General features: G+C 42.1%; 2 protein-coding genes across 2 annotated transcripts in view; one reads left to right on the forward strand and one right to left on the reverse strand.

Moving 5' to 3' along the window:
- Window positions 1-10,606, forward strand: part of LOC129831344 (exostosin-1b-like) — a 104,788-nt gene extending 94,182 nt beyond the window's left edge. Inside the window, exons 10-11 of the mRNA XM_055894674.1 lie at window positions 1,556-1,727; window positions 4,081-10,606. Coding sequence (XP_055750649.1) covers window positions 1,556-1,727; window positions 4,081-4,266 — 358 coding nt within the window. The 3' untranslated portion in view covers window positions 4,267-10,606. The remainder of the gene's footprint in view (window positions 1-1,555; window positions 1,728-4,080) is intronic.
- Window positions 1-27,414, reverse strand: part of LOC129831346 (mediator of RNA polymerase II transcription subunit 30-like) — a 123,126-nt gene that overhangs the window by 36,979 nt on the left and 58,733 nt on the right. The gene's annotated exons all lie outside the window — the stretch shown is intronic.

The raw sequence follows: 27,414 nt of genomic DNA on the forward strand, positions 1-27,414 counted from the left end.
TCCCTGCCGATGAAAAACATCCCCACAGCATGATGCTGCCACCACCTTGATTCACTGTGAGGGTGGTGTTCTCGGGGTGATGAGGTGTTGGGTTTGCGCCAGACATAGCATTTTCCTTGATGACCAAAAAGCTCAATTTTTGTCTAATCTGACCAGAATTCCTTCTTCCATATGTTTGGGGACATGCCTTTTGGCGAGCACCAAACGTGTTTGCTTATTTTTTTTCTTTAAGCAATTGCTTTTTTCTGGCCACTCTTCCGTAAAGCCCAGCTCTGTGGAGTGTACAGCTTAAAGTGGTCCTATGGACAGATACTCCAATCTCAGATACTCCAATCTCAGCTTTGCAGCTCCTTCAGGGTGATCTTTGGTCTCTTTGTTACCTCTCTGATTAATACCCTCCTTGCCTGGTCCATGAGTTTTGGTGGGCGGCCCTCTCTTGGCAGGTTTGTTGTGATGCCATATTCTTTCCATTTTTTAATAATGGATTTAATGGTGCTCCGTGGGATGTTCAAAGTTTCTGATCTTTTTTTTTTATATATCCCAACCCTGATCTGTACTTCTCCACAACTTTGGCCCTGACCTTTTTGGAGAGCTCCTTGGTATTCATGGTGCCGCTTGCTTGGTGGTCCCCCCGCTTAGTGGTGTTGCAGACTCTGGGGCCTTTCGGAACAGGTGTGTATATATCCTGAGATCATGTGACATTTAGATTGCACACAGGTGGACTTTATTTAACAAATTATGTGACTTCTGAAAGTAATTGGTTGGACCAGATCATATTTAGGGGCTTCATAGCAAAAGGGGTGAATACCACATTTCCGTTTTATTTATTTTTTGGAATTTTTTTAAACAAGGTTTTTTTTTCCATTTCACCAATTTGGACTATTTTGTGTATGTCCATTACATGAAATCCAAATAAAAATATGTTTCAATTACAGGTTGTAATGCAACAAAATAGGAAAAACGCCAAAGGGGGTGAATATTTTTGCAAGGCACTGTAGGTGCCAGTACTTATTTTGGATGCCGGTACTGTTTGTATTTCGGTGCAGGAACTTCACAATACCTTGGAGCTAATATTCTATAAGGGGTGAAGGAAGTCAAGCGGTAGAGAATTTGAGGTGCCAGTACTCGGGTCCAGTGAGCTCCTGCTCAAGTCAAAGCACTGACTACTAGTGGAGGAAGAAATCGGAGGACGGGCTCATTGTAATGGCTGAATTGGAATGAATGGAAAGGTATCAAACACAATTGAAAGTGACATCAGCCTCTACTGAACACTACTGTAGGAAGTAGCCGGAGGCTACATACGTCAGTCATGTTGAGTGGAGCATGATGGATCCTATCCCAACCCTCATTAGATTGTATGAAAAAGACAGTTGTTCAACAGACTCAATTCAGCGGTGTCTATAAAACTGACATTGAACTGCTTGATTAGCGTTGATTAACTCAAATAAATCGATTCAAACTCGATCTTGAGTACGACGTCACAGATTTTTCCAAACACTTCCAAATCCGACTCTCGACACCACTTACTGTTCACTAATGTTTTCTTCCTCCTCAGATATTACCACTTCCTTTACACAAACTTCCTGCCTGCCAGCCTGAAGGGCATGGTGGACCAGCTGGCCAACTGCGAGGACATCCTCATGAACTTCCTGGTGTCAGCCGTCACCAAGCTGCCGCCCATCAAGGTCACCCAGAAGAAGCAGTACAAAGAGACCATGATGGGACAGGTATATATATTATAAACCGGGTAGTTTGGGTACTGGATGCTGATTGGCTGAAACAGCATTTCAGCCGTGTGTAATCAGACAATATACTTACGGGTATGACGCAAAAAATATTGGTTTACGGTTCAATTAATTTTTACTGTTCTAATTACGTTGGTAAACAAAAAGGTAATGGGTTCGCACTCAAAAAGATGTTGCATGAAGCTTACTGCCCTTTGTGCCTTTTCCCATACCCTATAATTCTGTATTTCTTTGTGACTAATATACAGGTAGACCAGAAAAGCCACGTCCCTGATTGGTAGATTAGTGGAAACCCTGATTAGAATCACCTGCTGCTCATCGGTTGTTCTTCACAAATGCAGTTTTGAATTCAAATAAAATTGTACCTACACACTGAAAAAGGCTATAAAGCTGAAACGTCTGTGTACGCTATGCAGTGAACATTATTTAAAAAATCTAATAAGGAAGTAAGCTTTCTGCGACGTCTTTTTGAGTGCGAACCCAGTACACCTTTTTGTTTGTCTGAACTTGTGGGTTATACGCACCAATCAGCATTCAGGGCTAGAACTCACCGTGTTTATAATCTGAATTTGCAGGTTATACGCACCAGACAAGCTTCTGGGAGAGCACGATGGTTGATTACTAATCATGTTGGTAACCAGTTTAAAATAGCAATAAGCCCCAAGGGGGTGTGGTATATGGCCAATATACCACGGCCAAGAGCTGTTCTTAAGCATGACACAATGCGGAGTGCCTGGATATAGCAGTTAGTGCGTATAACTTGCAAATTCAGATTATAAACTGGGTGGGTTCTAGCCCTGAATGCTGATTGGCTGAAAGCCGTGGTACACTACATGACCAAAAGTATGTGGACACCTGCTCGTCCAACATCTGTTTCCAAAATCATGAGCATTAATACGGAGTTGGTACCCCCCTTTGGTGCTATAACAGCCTCCACTCTTCTGGGAAAGCTTTCCCATTCTGTGCGCTTGTGTGGCCTACCACTTCGCAGCTGAGCCGCTGTTGCTCCTACACGTTTCCACTTCACAATAACAGCACTTACAATTGACCGGGGCAGCTCTAGCAGGGCAGAAATTTGACAAATGACTTGTTTGAAAGGTGGCATCCTATGACAGTGCCTATGAAGTTCATTCTTACGTGTTGGAGCTGCTTTAGAAGCAACAGTCGAATTGAAAACCATTATTGCCGTTTTGTTGAATTCAAATGTCATTATAGCAAGCTAGTGCTGATGGTTTGGTTAGTTGAGGTTAAAGGGCACCTCCACCACTTTTCAACCAAATTTGAAAGCACAATACCAGTGTCAACATATGTGGGGGAAAATTCCACCCGACGACGTCAAAAATGAATGAAAACTTTTTTTTAAACAGTGATTTTCAAACAGTTAGAGATTCGCGGGTGAAGAAAATGCCCTCCCCTGGGCTAGAAACCTGTCGCCTGTTTAGAAAAGGGAAAGCAGCGCAAGAATATGACCCTTGTTCAAAAATGATTGTTAAAAAAAAAACTCCTGTTCCAGCTTTCTGTGAGTATATACAGTTCCTTCAGGAGTGAAATGTACTTAACAAGTTCCAACTTGCATGGAACTCCCTCTGTGCAATAATAGTGTTTAACATGATTTTTTAATGACTACCTTGTCTCTGTACCCAAAACATACAATTATCCGTAGCAATCACAAAGACTAGTGAGGTTTTCCAATGCCTCGCAAAAAAGGGCACCTATTGGTAGACGTGGAAAACCTTTTTTAAAGCAGACATTGAATATCTATTTAAGCATGGTGAAGTTATTAATTATACTTTGGATGGTGTATCAATACACGCAGTCGCTACAAAGACGCAGGTGTCCTTCGTAACTGAAAAGCCAGGAAGAAATCGGATAATTCAAAATATCACTCATTCTTTTCTGAATATGTTAGATGAATTAGCTTTCTTTCTTAATCATAGTTCATCTCAGTTGTCTTACTTGGCACTGGAAAATAATTGTCTAGAGCCCTGCCGCTAATGTAAAGTAACTATCCATTAAAAAAAAATATATTATTGATATCAAGCAAAATATTTTACATTTATGGAAATATGACTTTTTCTCCATATTGCCCAGCTCTATCACCTCCCCCAGCTCTATCACCTCCCCCAGCTCTATCACCTCCCCCCCAAAATAATGTATAGCTGATTTATTGTTATTGCAAAAAATGTAAATTTATCACAATATGGATTTTTGTCTATATCACCCAGCTCTTGTCCCCATCATTTTGAGAAACCCTGACATTATTTAGTCTCATGACATGCTGCTGTGATCTAACAATAACTTATCTTCCATTTTTCTCTCTCCTCCCGCCGTGCAGTCGTCGCGGGCCTCGCGCTGGGCCGACCCGGACCACTTCGCCCAGCGGCAGACGTGCATGAACAAGTTCGCCAGCTGGTTTGGCGGCATGCCCCTGGTCCACTCCCAAATGAGGCTGGACCCGGTGCTGTTCAAGGACCAGGTCTCCATCCTGCGCAAGAAATACAGGGACATCGAGAGGCTCTGACAGGATGTGCACCCCCTGCCAGAGAGGCCGGGGGAGACGGTAGCCGAAGGAGGACCACGACAGTGGCAGTAGGACAGTCAGCCACCTGGAGCCCGGCGCTACAGCTCTGTCTTCCACTCAGCACATTGCCAATGACCACAGCAGCGCCAGGAGTTGACGAGCGAAATGGTGTCTGGAGAGCTATGCGTATATACAGATCTGTAGTATGTTCACATAAACACACACAGACACTACCGACGAGACTCTTGGATAGAATATTTTTGTTGCTATGAATGCCACGAAGGAGCGAATTACAACAGACTATTCCTGCGACTCTCTGCACATGTGCAGGATGGTCGAGGAAGGGAGGTGTCCAACATGGCAACCCAACCTCAGATCAGATCCGCAGCCGTGCTGGTAACCTAGACTCAATGCAACCCCACCGTGACTCCTTCATGACCTCCCTATGTCCGCATCAGGACCCCTGAGACACTCACCCACCAGCCCCTGCTCTGGAGCCTGGGAAACCATGTTCCTCCATTACCTTTCTAACCATACTTCCCAGCCATATGTACACTGGTTTGAAGCCTTGGGGTCTTCCTAGGAACTGTCCCCTGATTTAAATTAAATTCAACATTTGGTAGTAAAGGTCGAGAAAAGTTGAGTCCGCTTTCCCCTTTTTATATGTTTGTTATTCTTTTACTGGAAGGATGGTTTAAAAGCCACCATTTTCCAATGGTGCCACTCGTATTGCCACGAGGCGGTCACAAAACCCACAGAAACACCCACTCTACGCTCATTCTTTGATTTTCTGACTGTTAGATTTCTATTTCTTGTCTGTTTCTCTGCTTTATCACAGTGATAAGCCAGAAGCATGTCACATTTTAAATGTACCCTTTTTCCTTCGAAACTCTCAAAAGCAGTTTCACTTTTCTTCTCGTCTTTCCCCTCGGAAGCTCAGTACCAGTGTGTGTGCAGAGGCTGAAAGTAGGCTCGTCCCACCACGAGCCCGAGCGGAGCACTTTCCCTCCGTCGGAATGAGCAACATGAACATTTCTGGATGAAATGGAGCAGAACACTGCCTTCGAAACCAAACCCTTTTCACCCATTTATTCCCCCTTTATTGTTTATGAGCAATACCGTGGCAGAAGGAGTGCATGCTAAATTTAGACCCTGCTTCATTTCCACAGGGGTGTTACAGATTTCAGTGACTCGTCTGTTGTGCCATGTCCCCGAAATTCACATTAGGGCTGCCTTTTTAAAATGGCTTATTGCACATCTTTTCCGTAAATCGATATCGAAAGCAGGGGAAGATGCTATCTGGTCGAAATGCCCTCTGTAATATTCGTTGTTCTTCCTAGATTTCCTCATCATAATGATGTTGGTGAAATACAAGCCTCAAAGCCATTCGATAGACATAGCCATCTCCTACACCATTTGTCAGAGGACATATGTTTTGTGTTTTAATTAGAGAAAGACATTTCATTTGAAGTGTTGGGTTTCCCTGGGGAAGCAGCCCTTGATGAAACCGTCTGTCTCTCTGTTTCCCATCATGTCTGACTCTGCTCTGGATGCAGTGACCCACAACCTTGACCCTTTGGCTCTAGGCGTACAGTGAAAAGACAACCAGCTCCCCCTCACCTAGCCTTGTCATTGTAATGTTCTTCATTACCCTCTTTGTTCATCATTTCTGTTGCTCCTAGTTTTCCTGCGACGCTGTTGTACTCACAATAGACTCATCCCAGCTCAACTGCATTTGGCCTGACACATTTTTGTATTGTGGTCGAATAGGAAAAACCTTTATACTTTATTTTATTGATCATTTTCAAGGAAATAGCTTTGAGATGTGTAAGCTCATGACTTTATAGTGAAATCCTATTGTGAACAGGCTTTAGTCTTTGTACCACACACAGAGCCCTGCTAGTTCACTCGAACAGGTACTTGAATGTCTGAAGACTTGAAGGAGCGTAGTGTGCTCGAGTGGCCTTTTATTGTGAAGGTGACTGAACTTAAAGGGCCAGTTTCCCGGACATGGATTAAACCTAGTCCTAGACCCCAACAAAAATTCCCAATGGAGATGTCCATTGAAAGTGCATTTTTGTTCAGAACTAGGCTCTGTCTCCGAGAAACCGGCCCATAGTGTATCAGCTGTGAGCCAAAGCTCAACTATCCGTTTTTTTTCTACCCCCCTTCGTCGTATCTGCGTCATTTCTTATTGAGGTCGTTGTAGACTCTTTCACATAGATTTTTTTGTTTTCATCTTCCATATCAGGATACATTCAATGGAGGTCAGTGTCCACTAGGTTGTATACATGGCCAATGAGTTGATATTGTGTCATTGGTGGGCCTGGCCCATCTCCTCTTGTCATTTACACAATGTCATATGTGATATTATCAACATAACACTTAATACTACAGTACACTTAGATTTAGTACAGTTCCAAAGCTGGTATATTGTCAATATATTGTTTGTTTTTTTACAAAATGTTTGCATTTCATGTTTATTTTCTTTCTGGCAATGTACTCAGGAGGAGTTTGGAATGAACTTGTATGACTTGATATTGGCCAAGAGAGATTTACGTTGTATTTTGATGTTGACTTACAGCAAGCCTTGGATCTCTTGGCACTAGACATGCATCTCAATGATTATGAAAAATGTTGGTCTGCATCTGGTCCCCTTTATGAGGTTCAGTAAAACCATCTTTGTATCAAGCCTTTTTCTATCTAGAATTGTCTGAACGAACTTGTTATATCTCAAGAGCGAAAGTCCCTAGCCTTGCACATTGACTTCACGGGCGAAACCAGAGACATTAACATTTCTGTACATAAACATGTATATTTATTTTCATATGTGAGAAAAACCAGACTGTGTATAGTATGACGGGGAAAATAACAGGATTTCTTGGCTGAAGGAATAGTTGATGAGCAAAAAAAAAAAAAATCTGATTTTGTGAGATATACATTTTGTTAACCCTTGTGCTTTGCTGGGGTGAGGAAATAAGTCCATTGTGGTATGGGTCAGATTGACCCGCACAGTGTAAACACACTCGACAGTCAAAGAATCAAGTAAAAACGTTTGTCTTGTCAGACCTTTCATAAAGAAGAAATACCAGAACATTTGATTTCAAAAACTCTACATTGAACTATTTGTTACAAACAAGCATTTTCTGTTTGACCAAGTAGGGATTCAGTTTTAAACAATTCCAGGCATTTAATCCTAGTAAAAATTCCCTGTCTTTGATCACCATTTTATTTTAAGAATGTGAACGGTCAGAATAATAGTAGAGAGAATGATTTTTGTTTTTTCAGCTTTTATTTCCTTCATCACATTCCCAGTGGGTCAGAAGTTTACATACACTCAATTAGTATTTGGTAGCATTGCCTTTAAATTAACTTTGGTCAAACATTTCGGCTAGCCTTCCACAAGCTTCCCACAATAAGTTGGGTGAGTTTTGGCCCATTCCTCCTGACAGAGCTGGTGTACCTGAGTCAGGTTTGTAGGCCTCCTTGCTCGCACACGCTTTTTCAGTTCTGCCCACAAATTTTCTATGGGATTGAGGTCAGGGCTTTGTGATGGTCACTCCAATACCTTGACTTTGTTGTCCTTAAGCCATTTCACCACAACTTTGGAAGTATGCTGGGGGTCATTGTCCATTTGGAAGACCCATTTGCGACCAAGCTTTAACTTCCTGACTGATGTCGCTTCAATATATCCACATAATTTTCTCTCCTCATGATGCCATCTATTTTGTGAAGTGCACCAGTCCCTCCTGCAGAAAAGCACCCCCACAACATGATGCTGCCACCCCGTGCTTCACGGTTGGGATGGTGTTCTTCGGCTTGCAAGCATCCCCCTTTTTCCTCCAAACATAACGATGGTCATTATGGCCAAACAGTTCTATTTTTGTTTCATCAGACCGGAGGACATTTCTCCAAAAAGTGCAGTCTTTGTCCCCATGTGCAGTTGCAAACCGTAGTCTGGATTTTTTTATGGCAGTTTTGGAGCAGTGGCTTCTTCCTTCCTGAGCGGCCTTTCAGGTTAGGTCGATATAGGACTCGTTTTACTGTGGATATAAATACTTTTGTACCGGTTTCCTCCAGCATCTTCACAAGGTCCTTTGCTGTTGTTCTGGGATTGATTTGCACTTCTCGCACCAAAGTACGTTAATCTCTATGAGACAGAACACGTCTCCTTCCTGAGCGGTATGGCAGCTGTGTTGTCACATGTTGTTTATACTGGCATACTATTGTTTGTACAGATGAACGTGGTACCTTCAGGCGTTTGGAAATTGCTCCCAAGGAGGAACCAGATTTGTGGAGGTCTACAAAAAAAAATTCTGAGGTCTTGGCTGATTTTTTTTGATTATCCCATGATGTCAAGCAAAGAGGCACTGGGTTTGATGGTAGGCCTTGAAATACATCCACAGGTACAAATGTCAATTAGCCTATCAGAAGCTTCTAAAGCCATGACATAATTTTATGTAATTTTCCAGGCTGTTTAAAGGCACAGTCAACTTAGTGTATCTAAACTTCTGACCCTCTGGAATTGTGATAGAGTGAAATAATCTGTAAACAATTGTTGGAAAAATTACTTGTGTCAATACACAAAGTAGATGTCCTAACCGACTTGCCAAAACTATAGTTTGTTAACAAGACATTTGTGGAGTGGTTGGAAAAACGAGTTTTAATGACTCCAACCGAAGTGTATGTAAACTTCCGACTTCAACTGGATTTATTGCATTCTACACAAATGGTGCTGGTTGACCTGTCTTTGCGAGGGGTGGGGCAGAGAAAAACGTGTAGGCCCTGGAACAATTTTGAGCTGACAGTCTACCATGACTTCACTGTGGTGACCATTCTATATAACCATCTTTAGATGTCCATGTCCTCTCTTCTCTGGATGATGGTTGTCGCATGCTCTCTCTCTCATCTGATGGAGATGGTATGGCAGACTCCACCTCCTGAATCCTCTTCATCAGAGAAATATTCACAATCTGGGTCAACAGTCCTGTCTCTGAAACCTCTTCTTCTATTTCACTGTCACAGTCCAACGTTTGTGATGAGGCTTCAATGACTGAACATCTTTCGGAGCTCATTTATGACTGTCCGTGTCTGAGATCTGCTGCTCTCGCACTGAGAAGGAGAAGCTTGGGAAACTCCTTTCCGCCCAAACATAATTAGAAAAGTGCAACCAGAACACATCGAAGACACCTTGTTTATTTTGGTCCTCTGCAAATATCTATACACATGAAAGCCTCTGGGTCAAAATGACCCACAACAGCACGTTTGTCTACAAAATCTACAGACATTCCACATGTTGAAGTTAGGTTCATGACCCTAAATGAGGAAAAGTCATTTTCATGGAGAAAGAGGTTAACTAATATTTTAGACCACTCAAACCTGGAAATGGGTCAAATTGACCTACAACAAAATAGGAGGGTTAATTGTTTTCACATTGTTGCCAATATATATTATTTAGTTTCCATGGAATAAAACCATCCCTTTTTGCTTTTAAAATCTTCATATATAGAGCAACTGCAACCATTATAGAAATAAATCTGTGTTACCATGTCAGTTAATTCATAATCACCATGGAGACAAGATGATACCAATCTAGAATTGGATTTGCTGTGAGCATTTCAATGGCAGCTGGGTCTCTTGAACAGATCGAGGGTTTTCGTTTGTAGCTAGAGTGTATTTTAGATTCACCATGTGTTTTTGTCACTGTCCACATCTGCAAACTCATTGATAGTTTTGGGAAAACTCTGGCAATTCTCTTACTGTCATATCTGGTACAAATATAACTCAACTCAAAACAGTAATGTTGTAAAACAACTCTCATTTAAACATGTCCTTCCATAAAACCAGAGGATACCAGACAGTCTATGGTTTATCAATGCATGGCATCTGTATCAGTGTGGTTGGATGTGCAGCATGGTTCTGTCTGTGATTGTGCCTTTTTTTTCCCAAAAAAATTCAATCAAATTTTTGTTTTTGAGCTCATGGAAAACAAACTGTCAGAAGAGGAGCGCCATACAGGGCTCTCGTTCACCTTGACGTACACTGGAGATTTAGCACCGCTTTCATTCATTCTTGACCGCTCTTCTGTCGGCTATTAAACTCTGGTGATGGCCGACAACGCACCTGCATGACCACTTCTATGGAATTATTTATCAGTACTTGACTGTATCAGACAGACAAGATTTTTTTTTTTTTTTACAATGTAATTTGCTCCCAGCTGTCCTGATGCCTTCCTCCTGCCTACCTTGTAATTAACAAATGACTTTTATAGAGGTAAATGAAATAGAAACATGCCAATTTTTGTAAGAATGATTTATAATAAAAAAAACATTTGATCATTGATGCGTGAATGTTTATTGCTGTGAGGCAATGTCTAGCCTACTGTTGAGCATAGTAATGTCGAGTTACATTACAGAATAGACTAGGCACTTTTTTTGGTTTAAAACCCCTGTAGGTCTAAGCTCTTGGATTGCAATATCTACTAAACTAACATATGGAATTGTTTTAAGATTGTCGTACCATTTAGAAATTTGATTTGGAATTTTATGACCCCTGTAGGTATAAAAAGCCTAGCCCTCAACCTCCGATCCAACAGGTCCCAGACGTGCTCAATGGGATTGAGATCCGGGCTCTTCGCTGGCCATGGCAGAACACTGACAGTCCTGTCTTGCAGGAAATCACGCACAGAACGAGCAGTATGGCTGGTGGCATTGTCATGCTGGAGGGTCATGTCAGGATGAGCCTGCAGGAAGGGTACCACATGAGGGAGGAGGATGTCTTCCCTGTAACGCACAGCGTTGAGATTGCTTGCAATGACAACGAGCACAGTCCGATGATGCTGTGAACACACCGCCCCAGACAATGACGAACCCTCAAAATCGATCCCGCTCCAGAGTACAGGCCTTGGTGTAACGCTCATTCCTTCGATGATAAGCGCGAATCCGACCATCACCCCTGGTGAGACAAAACTGCGACTCGTCAGTGAAGAGCACTTTTTGCCAGTCCCGTCTGGTCCAAAGACGGTGAGTTTGTGCCCATAGGCAACATTGTTGCCAGTGATATCTGGTGAGGACCTGCCTTACAACAGGCCTACAAGCTCTCAGTCCAGCCTCTCTCAGCCTATTGCATACAGTCTGAGCACTGATGGAGGGATTGTGCGATCCTGGTGTAACTCGAGGCAGTTGTTGTTGCCATCCTGTACCTGTCCCGCAGGACTGATGTTTGGATGTATCGATCCTGTGCAGGTGTTGTTACATGTGGTCTACCACTGCGAGGACGATCAGCTGTCCGTCCTGTCTCCCTGTAGCGCTGTCTTAGGCGTCTCACAGTACGGACATTGCAATTTATTGCCCTGGCCTTAATCTGCAGTCCTCATGCCTCCTAGCGGCATGCAAGGCACGTTCACGCAGATGAGCAGGGACCCTGGGCATCTTTCTTTTGGTGTTTCTCAGAGTCAGTAGAAAGGCCTCTTTAGTGTCCTAAGTTTTCATAACTGTGACCTTAATTGCCTACAGTCTGTAAGCTGTTAGTGTCTTAATGACCGTTCCACAGGTGCATGTTTATGGTTCATTGAACAAGCATGGGAAACAGTGTTTAAACCCTTTACAATGAAGATCTGTGAAGTTATTTGGATTTTTACAAATTATCTTTGAAAGACAGGGTCCTGAAAAAGAGACGTTTCTTTTTTTGATCACGTCACCAGAATAAGATCCTTGATATTTATTGCAAAGGCGCATCAAGCTCATCACCTTGCACTTTCACCACCCTGTGAAATTAATTATAATTATTTAATCTGTATCCTACTAAACTGCATGCTTTCCCGGACGAGTCGTAGTTGGAGTACTACACAACATGTCATCGCGTGACTCCAAGTTACTTCGACATGATGGGTAATTATATCAATATTTGCGCACAAAGGCATTTCCACTGACATTTCTAGCATACTTTATTTTACTGACACAAAAAGATAACACCTCGTCTAGCGTATTTTGTCGACATTTGGAATGGAATATAACTATCATTGGAATATAACATTTAATAATAACTTAACTCAATTCAGTGTAACATTGATACTATTGCACAATTTTAATTTGTACATAGGTCACAAATAAAGCTATCCCCAGTAAAATTGGAGCACAACTCAGTAGCCCACCTCCTGCACTGCTCACACCTAATCCAGTCCCCACCTGTGACTGAAAAAAGGGGGAGATATGCCAATTGAAAAGCTCTCTCTTAAAAACGTAGCAAGCTATGTGACATAAAATGCATTGTAAAATAGATAAAAGGCTATAAAGTAACATCAACTGTAATGCTATCAGTCACTAGTGGAAACATTTATAACTGCAAATAAGTTATGTTATCTTTTTTATGTATTTTACCTCGGATGATCTGGTAGTAAGGTTGCTAGCAAGCACTCCTAGCACCTTATGCTGACTAGCATTTACTGATAGTGAAGTTGCTAGCTAGCGAGTTAGCATAAACTAGTGCTAACTGGGCTAGTCATCGTCTAAATGACAGGTAGAAACACATTCATAACCATAAAGGGGAAACTAGCCCCCAGGGGCCAGCTACCCCCTTTACTAAAAAAATACCTACATTTCTCTCTAAACAAGTGGATTATGTATCTTAAGGCTTTCCTACTTGTGTATCTAAAAAATATATATAGATTTAACGTTATTGGAATATATCTACAACTTTTTCAAAATGGCAAAAAAATTACAAATTTATCACAAAATCGTTTTGAAATATCTCAAAGTTGTGATGACACAGGACATTTTTTGTTGAGCAAGAGCAGTGACAACCAGGAAAATAATTTGTTGACATCTTGTGGTCTTAATGTGAATTACAGGGGGGTTTACCCCCTTGTACCCTACTTTACTAGCATAAAAGCTTTGGCTGGAAACCTGATTCGTGAAAATAAATCATGATCCACTATCCAGCTATTGATTCTTATTCTGTGGAAAGAGTGTCTTTGCTTTCCTCCCCATTCTGCTTCCCAAATGACACCATATCCCCTACATAATCATAATGCACTGCTTTCGACCGGAGACCCATGCGCTCTGGTCAAAAGTAGTGCACTATATAGGGAACAGTGTGAAATTTGGGATGGAGTTGCATAATATGTCCTCTAACATTTCCCTGTGGACAATAACCTCATAACACAACTTGGATATGACCCCAACCAACTTAATTATTTATCGTAATCTGAAGCTAATATTGATATTAATATGAGACCTGATAGCCTGCGGCCTCCCTTTCTGTTTCTCTACTGTCAGCCACAGTCCATCTTTCCTCCCATAACCGGCCGTAGCCTTATGCAAAAAAAAAAAAACCTTGCTGGCAGAACTTTTTAGGGCCCCCCTCTTGGCAGCGGAGAGAAAAATGTGTGGTTTTGCCATGGGTTTGATAAAGTTTGCAGTTTAAATGCAAATTTCCTACAATTCTACATATTTTGCCATGGCTTATGCCATTTTAAAGACATAAGAGTGACAAAAAAAATAAATGGGGGCCCGCTGGAAGTCCGGGCCCCTGTGCACGTCCCCTGCATACCTGGTTCGTAATTCAGCCATGATTACTACAAGGTTTAGATATCTGGCTAGACTAACTTACCTAGCAACCTAAAACATTTTAGCCAACATGGGCTTACCGAGGGATTGTAAGAAAACTACTTGGAGTAACAGGCTACCTACCCCACATTCCTGACTAGTAGTTATTTAATGCTCTGGTGTTTTCACATATTTAAAGCTATTCAGTCAAATGTTGAAAGATTAGAAATGTAATTAGTTAAGAATGTTCGGTAAGGTTGGAAAACAAAAGTCGTAATCTTGATTTGAACTGGCAACCTAGCGGATCGCAACACGCATGTAATGCCTCCAACCTACCTTTTTTTTGACTCACCTGTAAACCACCTACTTTCATCCAACCAATCACATTAGTTCTGCTCAAGGCGGAGCTTCCCTCAGAACATGATTGAGGCCGATGTGATACTGATGATTTGTCGACTGATGGTTTGTTTACGTAGCAGGTTAGGATAATAAACATAGCAGGTTAGGAGAATGAGGGGTTGGATTTAATCTGTATTGCGGGAGATCCGTGTTATAGCATTCGCCCACTGAGGTTAAGGTTAGGAAAAGGGTTAGGCTTAGCTAAAATGATACAGTTGTCAACAACTCGATGGAGCTGTAGGCCTACTCCATCCAGCCACAACCGTAGAAACCATCACCTACACTGTATTCGGGAATGTATTCAGACCCCTTGACTTTTTCCACATTTTGTTATGTTACAGCTTTATTCTAAAATTGATTAAATAAAACATTTTCCTCATCAATCTACACACAATACCCATAATGACAAAACAAAAACCCTCAATTGAGCTCAGGTGCATCCTGTTTCCATGGATCATCCTTGAGATGTTTCTACAACGTAATTGGAGTCCACCTGCGGTAAATTAAATTAAATTGATTGGACATGATTTGGAAAGGCACACACCTGTCTATACAAGGTCCCACAGTTGTCAAAGCAAAATCCAAGCCATGAGGTTGAAGGAATTGTCCGTAGAGCTCCAAGACAAGATTGTGTTGAGGCACAGATCTGCGGAAGAGTACCAAAAAATGTATTTAGAATTGAAGGTCCCCAAGAACACAGTGGCCTCCATCATTCTTAAATGGCAGAAGTTTGGAAGCACCAAGACTCTTCCTAGAGCTGGCCGCCCGGCCAAACTGAGAAACCGAGGGAGAAGGGCCTTGGTCAGGGAGGTGACCAAGAAGGTTCACCCTGACAGAACTCCAGAGTTCCTCTGAGGAGATGGGAGGACAACCATCTCTGCAGCACTCCACCAATCAGGCCTTTATTGTAGAGTGCCCAGACGGAAGCCACTGCTCAGTAAAAGGCACGTGACGGCCTGCTTTGAGTTTGCCACAAGGCACCTAAAGGACTTTCAGACTATGACAAACAAGATTCTCTGGTCTGATGAAACCAAGATTGAACTCTTTGGCCTAAATGCCAAGCATCACGTCTGAAGGAAACCAGGCACCACTCATCACTTGGCCAATACCATCCATACGGTGAAGCTTGGTGGTGACAGTATCATGCTGTGGGCTGTTTTTCAGTGGCAGGGACTGGGAGACTAGTCAGGATCGAGGGAAAGATGAACGAAGCAAAGTACAGAGATCCTTGATGAAAACCTGCTCTTGAGCGCTCAGGACCTCAGACTCAGATCGCTGCCAAAGGTGCTTCAACAAAGTACTGAGTAAAGGGTCTGAATGTTTATGTAAATGTGATAGTTTTTTTCATTGTAATATTGCAAAACATTTCTAAACCTGTTTTTGCTTTGTCATTATGGGGTATTGTGTGTAGATTGATGAAAGGAAAAACATTCATACATTTTAGAATAAGGTGGTAACAAAATGTGGAAAAAGTGAAGGGGTCGCAATACTTTCCGAATGCACTGTACGTTAACAAATCATCAGTATAATAACACCAGGATTCAATCAAAGTGTCATGGGGCCCCAGTGGCCGCGGGGCCCTAATAAATTGTTTATGTCGCTTATAGGCTGGGCCGGCACTGTTTCTGGTTGTAATTTAAAAATAAAAAAGTTTTAAAGCCTGGGGACAATCCAAAAAGACCACAAAGAGACTTCCCCACTTGATCTGGCTGTCCTCGCGAGCAGTGAGAACACAGATATAAAAATAGAACAGAAAGAAACGGTGTTGGCCTAAATCACAGCAGGATTTATAGCGCATAGAATTATAAAAGTTAACGAGACATTGTGATGATCATAAAAAGTCCAGTAGATGCTGCATTGTCACTTTTACATCGAGCATCCAACCACACAAAACAAAAATACAATACACAAAACTCCATCTTCGTTTTACCACACTATCATGTTCATGGTGCAAAAGATCCCAGATCTGTGCTGGGGGAAAAAAATGCAAACCTCAATCTGGCATTGAATCAATTTGAAACTTATATTCAACAATGTGCCCTACTATGTTTTTACATATCTGTGCTCTCCTGCACGATACAAATGTTGCCCTATATGTCCTTTTAGCTAAAATGGTTAAAGAATGTATAAAAACATCTTGGGGGAAATCGAACATCAAAACCCCTTTAAATGGGTAATCTGAGTATTTGTCAAATATCTTAGGATGGAGATTTAAATATATATAATGTTGTACGAATGTCTACATATTGCCCTGCATTTATACCTAGTATCTACAATAAATCAACAGTTGATTTTAATTCTACTGAAAGCCATGACTATAGTCTTTCAAACCACAACTCTGAAAGTCCTCTTAATAACCATATTGTAGGCGATAACTACACTCACCGGCCAGTGTGTTAGGTACAACATCCCGTTCACACACATGGATCGCTCCTAACGAGAGTGAGTCACGTGGCTTGCTGGATAAAGCAGGCAGACGGGCACCGAGGCATTCGTTTACTGTGCGAATGAATGTTAGAATTTGGCAAAAGGAGTGGCCTAATTGACTTTGAGCATGGTATGATCGTCGGTGCCAGGCAAGCCGGATCCAGTATCTCAGAAACGGGCGCTCTCCTGGGATTTTCACGAATGACCGTGTCTAGGGTTTACTGAGAACGATGCGACAAATCAAAAACATCCAGTCGGCGGCAGTCCTGTGGGCGACAAACAGCTCGTTGATGAGAGAGGTCGAAGGAGAATGGCAAGACTCGTGCAAGTTAACAAGTGGGCCACGAACAAACAAATAACGGCGCAGTACAACAGTGGTGTGCAGAACAGAATCTCAGGACACACAACTCGTTGGTCCTTGTCATGGATGGGGCTATTGCAGCAGTTGACCACACCGGGTTCCACTCCTATATCAGCTAAAAACAAAAAGAAGCTGCTCCAGTGGGCACACGGTCACCAACACTGGACAACTGAGGAGTGGAAAAACATGCCTTGAACATGACAGCAAGTTCAGTTCACTTGAGTGGTCTGCGGAGTCCTCAGGGGCGGTAGGTAGCCTAGTGGTTAGAGCGCTGGACTAGTAACCAAAAGGTTGCAAGATAGAATCCCGGAGCTGACAAGGTAAATATCTGTCGTTCTGCCCCTGAACAAGGCAGTTAACCCACTGTTCCTAGGCCGTCATTGAAAATAAGAATTTGTGGTCTAAGGCAGTGCTAACTGTGGTTTGAGTCCAGGCTCTGTCTCAGCCGGCTTCAACCGGGAGGCCCATGGGGTGGCGCACAATTGGCCCAGCGTCGTCCGGGTTAGGGAGGATTTGGCAGGCAGGGATATCCTTGTCTCATCGCGCACTAGCGACTCCTGTGGCGGGCCGAGCGCAGTGCACGCTGACACGGTCGCCAGGTGTACCGTATTTCCTCCGACCCATTGGTGCGGCTGGCTTCCGGGTTGGATAGGCATTGTGTCAAGAATCTGTGTCGCTTGGTGGGTTCTGTTTCGGAGGACGCATGGCTCTCGACCTTCGCCTCTCCCGAGTCCATACGGGAGTTGCAGCGATGAGACAAGACTGTAACAACTACCAATTTGGATAACATGAAATTGGGGTGAAAAAAGGGGTGAAAAACAAAAATACGAATTTGTTCTTAACTTCTTTCAGCTAGGGGGCAGAATTTTTATGTTTGGAAAAATAACGTTCCCAAGGTAAACGGACTATTTCTCAGGTCCAGATGCTAGAATATGCATATAATTGACAGATTAGGATAGAAAACACTCTAAAGTTTCCAAAACGGTCAAAATATTGTCAGAACTGATTTTGCAGGCGAAAACCTGAGGAAATCCAACCCAGAAGTGCCTTTTATTTGGAAAAATCCCTGTTCCGTTGCCTGCCCCTCCTCCATTTAAAGGGGTATCAACCAGATTCATTTTCCAATGGCTTCCTCAGGCTGTTACCAGGCTTTAGACATAGTTTCAAGCTTTTATTTTGAAAAAAAAAATTCAAAACAGGTCAGGTGTCCTTTGATTAGTTCCTGCGCGCGAGAGATGTAGCTCGACATTTTCTTTCTCTGTAGTATTGAATAGGTTACCGTCCGGTTGAAATATTATCGATTATGTATGTTAAAAACAACCTGAGTATTGATTATAAAAAAACGTTTGACATGTTTCTATGAACATTACGGATACTTTTTGGAATTTTCGTCTGCCTTTCAGGACCGGAACGAGCCTGTAGTTTTCTGAACTTAACACGCAAACCAAATGGCGGTTTTTGGTTATAAAATTTCTCTTTATCGAACAAAAATAAAATGTATTGTGTAACTGGGAGTCTCGTGAGTGCAAACGTCCGAAGATTATCAAAGGTAAGCGATTAATTTTATTGCTTTTCTGACTTTCGTGACCAAGCTAATTTGCGGCTAGCTGTTCTTACTGTTTTGTCTACTGATTGATAGACTCACAAACGCTTGGATTGCTTTCGCTGTAAAGCATATTTTCAAAATCTGACACAATAGGTGGATTAACAACAAGCTAAGCTGTGTTTTGGTATATTTCACTTGTGATTTCATGATTGCATTATTTTTTAATTTGTCGCTCTGTAATTCAGCGGTTGTTTACGAAAATTATCCCGCTAAAGGGATCCGTGCGGCAAGAAGTTAATTAACTGACTTGTCTAGTTAAAAAAAAAAAAATCTATCCAATAGAGCATCTTTGGGATGAGGTATGGGACTGCGCAGGCCACTCAAGTAAACTGAACTCTGTCATGTTCCAGGCAATGTTTTTCCACTCCTCATTTATCCAGTGTTGGTGATTGTGTGCCTACTGAATGTACCACCATCCAATCTGCAGCAACTGCATGATGCCATCGCTTCAGCGTGGACCAAAATCCCTGTGGAACGTTTCTGACACCTTGTATAATGCCCAAAAAATTCAGGCTGTTCTGGGGGCAGGGGGGGTCTGACCCCAGTACTAAATGGGTGTGCCTAATAAATTGGCCGGTTAGTGTATATCAGCATTTCCCCATTGCATGACCTGTCTTCATTCTTCTTTGCGTTCTTCCCCCTCTTCTCTCCCAACTCGTCTTGTGGGACTGAGAGTGGTATATTGTGAAAGCTTGCATTTCTTAAGTGCCACCTTAGAGGGACCCTGTCACTTATCCAGTTAATAACCATATCTTCCTGTCGGTGGTGTGTGTGTATATATGTTTGTGTATGTATGCACGCCTGCGCCTGTGTGTCACACTCTGTGTCGCCGTGTTTGCCATTCAACTTCTAACAGCCAGCATGGAGTTTATCTCCCAGATGAGGTTTCGGAGCTGGTCCATTATCTGCTTCAGCTGTTGGTTCTTCTGTTTGAGCTTATGTAATAAAGCACATGAAATCACATTGTCAGAGCCGATCAAACAAGCCGTAGCCACACAAGTATTTACACAGTGGTGGTTGGTTGATAAGATGCCTTTGAAAAGCTTTGGAAGGGGCAATAGGTTCAAGAGCCACAACTGAAAGAACATACGGTCGTTTTTCATGGGAGGATTGTCTTTTTGTTTTTCAACTAGGAGAGCTGATTGGCTGACATGATCAATCCCTGCAGTAGTTTAATCTCTAAACTAACACATCTGGCCCTAACTCACAGGTATAGTACACAACCCAACAGGGCAAAGTCAATCACTCACAGACAGTTTGCCTGCAGATTAACTTTGAATACACAAGTCCAATCTTAGTCAACAGCTGCGGTTTACTCAAGTGCCTTATTGCTGAGGTTTAGGCACAAACAAATAATGGCAGAGCTTAAGCTGCTCCAAAAGCCCACCTGCCAACAGTGTCCTTATAGGACTTAAGTCAGGCCCTAGCACCAGCGTTGGAGAAGTCTGACTAGCTATCAGAAAGCATGGGGAGAGATACACTCAGGAGCTACTGTATCTGCAATACAGTGCTGTGAAAGTGTTGCCCCATTGATTTTTGCATTTTAAGTTATGCAACACCCAATTCCCCTGTGTGAAAAAGTAATTGCCCCCTTACAATAAATAACTGGTTGTGCCACCTTTAGCTGCAATGACTGCCACCAAATGCTTCCTGTAGTTGTTGATCAGTCTCTCACATCGCCGTGGAGGAATTTTGGCCCACTCTTGCATGCAGAACTGCTTTACCTCAGCAACATTTGTGGGTTTTGAAGCAGGAACTGCTCGTTTCAAGTCTTGCCACATCTCAATTGGGATTAGGTCTGGACTTTGACTAGGCTATTCCATACATGAAGGGCACATTTTGGCATTTGCTGTATGATCGATGAGAAACTCCGTATTGCAAATGTACGGTCCCTTACTAGTCGTCCGCGGATGTTTGTAAAATTTGCCGACGGCGGCCAGATCTTCTGGGAAATCATCGAAAGAAGTCTCTCGGACATTCGGTTTCCGTTTTAGAAAATGTTCAAATTTTGGTCATTTTTCTGCTGTCCCGGTAAATTCCACCAGATGGCGAATGGAATCTTATTGCAAATGTACAAAACATCACCAATCACGACATGGCCATTTCTTAGAAATGGAAAAGACTTCGAAGACGAAACTTGGTGAGCATAGGTTTGGACTACTGGGCTGTTAGCCCCGAAAAAGACTGTGTCGAGGCCTCAACGCTTTGAGTTAAGGCCATTTTTCTGGGATTAAAGGTCAAAAACTAAAATAGAGCGCTAATTTGACCGCTTCACGTCAAAGTACATGAACCTACAGTGTAAGGAAAAAAGAAACAGACATTTATCGTAATTTAAGAGAAATCGTACAATGTACAATTGGTGATGTTCAGAGAAATGTTTTTTTTTTCACAAAAAAGTTACAGATCCAGTTGCGGCATGTTCAGACGAATCCGTTAAGGTGGGTTTCGGAACTCTACGTGATTTCTGTGATTTTCTGAAATAACACTCAATCATTCAACCCTCTGTAAACAAGTCAGTTCTTAACGTAAAGACTTAAAACTCTAAATTCTGTAAAAGCCTACCCCAAGGAGGATATGTGTTCACTTTCAGCTTCCTGTGTCAACTGGAAGTGCCGTAAATTGGGGTCATAGAGGCTGTTTTGAAGGGTTAAAAAGGTCAGATCTTTTCAAAACTTCATGTGTGGTTAGGCAACCCTCATGAACTGTAATTCAGTCATTTCTCCCAACAGATGTCAAAGAAAAGCACTCACACACACACACAGCAAGGATGGAGTGACACAGTGTGGTGCTTAAAGACACACAGAGCCTGCAATGGCATTACCATAATCACTAGGCTGTGCCGAGTTCAACGAGATGCCCCGCTTGACTGTAGCTCGCTCGGTCTGAGCGCAGCGACCATGAAAAAAAGTAGGCCCATAATGAAGCCTGGCCCTAAATGTCAGGTGCTTTTGGGTGACAGCAGGAGAACCGTTAGGGTTAGAAGCACAATTCGACCTCAGGAACGTTCCCGAGGTCCTCCCGGGATCTGCAAGCCTAACTTTGACCGTGTGGCATTAACCCTTAACAGTGTTTACATCAAACAGTTTGCAATGACTTCTCTTCCCATAGGACTACATAGGCTTCAGGTTGAATTTATGGGAGAAGGCAATGTGGGTTATGAATGACTTATGAACCTGTCTTCGATGACTATCCATCAGGCAACTATGAGGTCTACCTGTGTTGATTCTAAGCTTCCTGGAGCAACCGGATGTGATTAAATTCACCCTGAAGGTGTTTTGATATACCAAACCTGCAGTTTGTATAACTCACTGCATTCAACCCTGTGTAGATCAGTCAATTCTTAACGTAAAAACTTTAAACTCAGAATTCTGTAAGAGGATACCCCAATGAGGATATGTGTTTACTTTTAGCTTCCTGTGACAACCGGAAGTGCCATAACTTCTTGAGGTCAGGGGGCAGCATTTTCACTTTCGGGAAAAATAGCATGCCAAAATTCAACTGCTTGCTACTCATCCCCAGAATATAAGATATGCATATTATTAGTATATTTGGATAGGAAAAACACTGAAGTTTCTAAAACTGTTTGAATCATGTCTGTGAGAATAACATGACTTATGTAACAGGCAGAACCCTGAGGACAAACCATTCAGAATTTGTATTTTTTTGATGTCACTGTCTTTTCAATTAGGTTTTTTACAGACACCAGCTTTCTGGACTTGCTTGCAGTTCCTACCGCTTCCACTGGATGTCACCAGTCCTTGGAAATCGGTTGAGGTTATTCCTTTGTGTAGTGAAGAAGTAGGGCTATCGTAAATGAGGGTCACATGAAGTAAATATTTTGAGAGTCACGTTACAAAAAAATATTATTTTTGTATTGAACACAGATTATCCCGTCTTCAAATTGATCGATTATTAACGTTTAAAAATACCTAACGTTGTATTACCAAAGTAGTTTGAAATGTTTTGGTAAAGTTTACATGTAACTTTTGATATATTTTGTATGACTTGGCGAAAGTTGGAAGCTGTGTTTTTCTGGATGAAACGGTCCAAATAAATGGACATTTTGGATATATATCGATGGAATTAATGGAACAAAAGGACCATTTGTGATGTTTATGGGACATATTGGAGTGCCAACAAAATAATTTCGTCAAAGGTAAGGCATGATTTATATTTTATTTCTGCGTTTTGTGTCGTGCTTGCAGTGATGAAATATGCTTCTCTCTTTTGTTTACTTTTGTGCTATCATCAGATAATAGCATCTTATGCTTTCGCCGAAAAGCTTTTTTGAAATCTGACATGTTGGCTGGATTCACAACGAGTGTGGCTTTAATTTGGTATCTTACATGTGTGATTTAATGAAAGTTTGATTTTTATATCATGTTATTTGAATATGGAGCGCTGTATTTTCCCTGGCTATTGGCCGGTGGGACGCGTCCCCAGAGAAGTTAAATTGGGGTCATAGTGGCTGTTTCGAAGGGTTAAAAGTTTCCAAAACTTCATGTGTGATTAGGCATCCCTCATGAACTGTAATTTAGTCATATCTCCCAACAGATGTCAAATAAAAAACTCTCATACACACACACACAGCAAGGATGGTGGATGGATCACTGACTTTTAGGTTTGGAAACCGACTTCCTATGATCGTACATGGAAAATGGACATAACATACTGATTTGGCACATTCAATACTTACATATTGCATTTGGACAATTCTTATGGTATTTGGCCATGATTCACAGATTTTTGACTTTGACTTTCTATGATATCATATTGCAAATGGACATAACATCCTGATTTGGCACTTTCATATTGCATTTGGACATTTCTTATGACATTTGGCAATGGTTCCTTGATGTTTGACTTCCTATGAAATCTTATTGCAAATGGACAAAACATATGCCTTTATGGACAATTTTATGTTCATACAGTTCTTATACATGTGTAATTGACAAAACAATCGAAAGAATTTCGAAAAACGGTACAGAAAGCACTTTTTTAAGGGGGTGATACGTTTTAGATTTTTTTCCAAATTTTCTCAATTTGACCCTTGGGTCTTGACTTGCATTTGCAATATGAACATTTACGGTGGAGCGCGCTCGCCATCTGTTGGATTTTTGCTGTGTGACACTTGGCATTTGCAATCAGTTTTGAATGAAACGTTGTCCATTTGAGTGGTATTGTAAATTGTGTATATGTTTCGTACGGTGCCAATAAGTTCCCCTTCATTTTAGTCCATTTCAGGGGGGTATTCCCTTACAAAACTTAAAATGTCTTGCTTTTTAACCATTTTTCATTTAGACTTGATTGTATGTTTTGGATCATTGTCTTTCTGCATGACCCAACTGCGCTTCAGCTCACAGAGGGGTGGTCTGACATTCTCTGATGCACAACAGAATCAACCTGGATGATCATCAAGACTCTTGGAAGAATGTTCTATGGACAGATGGAGTCAAAAGTATAACTGAGAATGGTTAAAAAGCAACAAGTTTTGGAATGGCTTAGTCAAAGTCCAGACCTAATCCCAATTGTGATTTTGTGGCAAGACTTGAAACGAGCAGTTCATGATTCAAAACCCACAAATGTCTCTGAGTTAAAGCAGATCTGCATGCAAGAGTGGGCCAAAATTCCTCCACAGTGATGTGGGAGACTGATTTACAACTACAGGAAGCATTTGGTGGAAGTCATTGCAGCTAAAAGATGGCCCATCCAGTTATTGAGTGCAAGTGGGCAATTACTTTTTCACACAGGGGAAAAAATGGGTGCTACATAACTTAGTTAATTAGATAAATAAGTAACTTTGTTATTTATAAACTCAGGTTCTCTTTATTTAATATTAGGTTTTGGTTGAAGATCTGATAACATTCAGTATCAAACATAAGCAAAAATCCGAAAAGAGGGCAATACTTTTTCATGGCACTGTATATTAAGATGAAATCCATTTTGCGCTCTCTAATGCTCCTTTAGCCGTGACTAATTACCAGCCATTTTTGCGAGCGCAGATAACACCTTCAGCAATCGATTTCACACAGCCCCTCTTAATATAAACTATTTATCTGATTGTCCTTGAAGATATTCCTGAGTGGAACATTTGGAACAGGTCCAGTGTGTCTCGGGGGTTCTCTCTCCTTTGCCACCAGCCTTTCACAATGAGTCACTGGGAGGGAGGAGTGTGTACTGTACTGTACGGGATGTACCTCATTAACCCCACCAGCGACTCAAAATAAAGATGTTCTTTATCCTCTGAGTTGAGGGATTTCTCAGTAAATCTTTGGAATTTCAGTTCAGTCCTGAGACTCACACAGCAAGCTGTAAGGCTCCGATATACTGTTGAGTCATACATAAGCATTCCAAACATGCAGCGCTCCCTCTATAAACTGTACATATATGGATTGTTAGATAGCGTGATGATAAAAACCAACAAACTAGTCAGAAATCCTTTTTAAAAAACTCAGATGACTGAATTAACTGTTACTTCAACCTTCCCTTCCATTGGGAGAAAATCGTAAGACAGTGGAATATGTTTTTAACAATCATATTTCAGAGCTGCAGGTCTATGAATGATCCCACTGCTGATGGAAAGTGATGGCTCTGACAGTTCTGACTGGTTGGTCAAATCTGAGAGAGAACAGCCTTGCCTTCCGCTCCTCTGACAGCCTAGCCTGCCTTCCGCCACACGGTCCAACTCCCTCCCTCACTTCAGGGATCCTGGGGATGCGCTCTCTCATTTCCTTGCCTGCCACTCAAGACTGTTTTCATCCACATTCATTCCTTTTGACATTGTGTAGAGCGCAGCAGGGTGGCTGGTCAACAAATCATGAAAGTAAACACAATTGCGTTTTCAGCTGCCGTCTGTAGAGGCCTTCCACAGACAATAGGCCTACCTGAGCTAGCATAGGCACAGCTTGATACAGTACACTACAGTGAACCGACAGACGAGTGTACGTGCACGCAGGTTACTGTTATAGTTGTTTCCTCTTTCCCATGACAAGCAGCTGCGGTATGGAGGAAGATGAGATGGGGGGGGATGAAAGTGTTTCCAGGGCTGTGAGGTGAACGTGCCGACTGACAGCCAACTGCCGAGAAGATCCTGCTTTCATGGCACACCTGGGCAGAGGATAGAGAGGCGGTTTCGCCCGGGCAGATGTTGGAATGCACCAGGGCACCGGCAATTCTCATGTCAGCATATCTCCTCTCATATGTACTTCATCTTTGTCCTTCCAAATCTGCTGAGTGAGAGAAGAGCGATTTCAAGATGATACCCATTACTCATTAATACCCATAACTTTTATCTTGACAGCTTCCGTGATCTTCTCCTTTCTTAGTCTGACTTGAAAGGGTTCCTCTCAAGTCGAATCAGTGCATTAAAAAAAGCAAACAGACAAAGGGGATATGCATATCTGAGGGACGGTTAGATTTGAAACGACTTCGTCATTAGTCACACCTTTAAAGGAGAACAATTGGAAGAAGTGCGAGAGCTATCGGAGCGGTGATGGTTTATCATATAGAACACTGTGTGGACTGAGTGAACGTTGAGGCCGAAGTGTTGGGGATGTTCCTCTCTCTCGCTCCGTTCCCTTCATCTGATTCTCTTCAACCCTCATCTGGAAATGATATCAAAAGGAGCCGTCCTCAATAATGGGGTGAGAGACGTAAGGCTTTTTGATCAAAACGTCTTCTTGTAAAAATTCTGGTTCATTCAAATACGCCAAAGATCTCTCTCTCTCGGCTGAGTGATGGAGTTCTAAGAGCAAATTTTGGAGGCAACATCTCGGCCACCCTTACACTGTAATTTCTATTACTTTCAAACAGTCTAGTATAGTCCCGAAAGTACAGACAGACAGTCTATTATCTTACATAATTGACATTTCTGTGTTCATTGATTGTTGGATTTTGTCCCATTAGAGACAGACATTCAGGGTTTTGAATTATTAGACAAAACGAATCTTGTTATGATATCATACCAATAGATGAGATTCCTCCCTTTTCTGTTTCTTCTACAATTAAAAATACGACCGCCACCCTTTCAGAACCCGGCAGCTTTATAACTGAGCGGATTTCGACGATAACTGACCAATGGCTTTAAAGTTGCCGGCCAAAGTCAAGAATAGAGTGTCATGCTAAAAAAAACGTGCCTTCAGTCTGGATTTCGCTTGGCTAATCCGCCCTGTCGCTGGCGATTCAAAATCGCTGCTTTCACTCCGTGGATCTGGCTGGGAATTACAAGTGTAAGTGTCTGAGTGAGGCGAGGGGATTAGGCAGTTGGAGAGGAAAGAAAAGGAGAAGAGGGTTCTCATATTGCTGCGAGAGCACCCTCCTCCATAATCTATCAGTGCTTCCTCGCTTTCATTGGCAGCCGAGGATGAGTCAGTTCTGAGCTTTTCAAAGACCCGTTCAAACGCCATCTCACATCTCCACCAAACATAGCTACAATCTTCAGTCGTCGTTGGTGTTCTTTTGGGCATGCCATTGGGTGGGCATGTCATTATCAAGAAAGGGGTTGGTCAGGAAAAGATGACACTTTCTCACAGGTTCGTCTTTATGCTGTGTGGACTATCTAGTGCCACCACAGACTTTTGTAGAGGTCTATTGTGTAGTGAGTTAGGCAGGTCTCTCCAGTAAGCAGTAAGAACTGAACTGAGGTGGTAAGCCAGCAGCCTTCTGATACTAAGTGGGCTTTGGAGTTGACAGCAGCCTACTTTAGAACTGTGCACACTTTGGAGAGGTGTGTGGCCACATGGAGACATCATTTAGTCCTCTCACTCAAACCCTTGTCATTTTTTGGGGTCTTATGTTGCACCTACCATAAA

This window comes from Salvelinus fontinalis, chromosome 32 (genome assembly GCF_029448725.1).
Source record: "Salvelinus fontinalis isolate EN_2023a chromosome 32, ASM2944872v1, whole genome shotgun sequence".
NCBI classification, from domain to species: Eukaryota; Metazoa; Chordata; class Actinopteri; order Salmoniformes; family Salmonidae; genus Salvelinus; species Salvelinus fontinalis.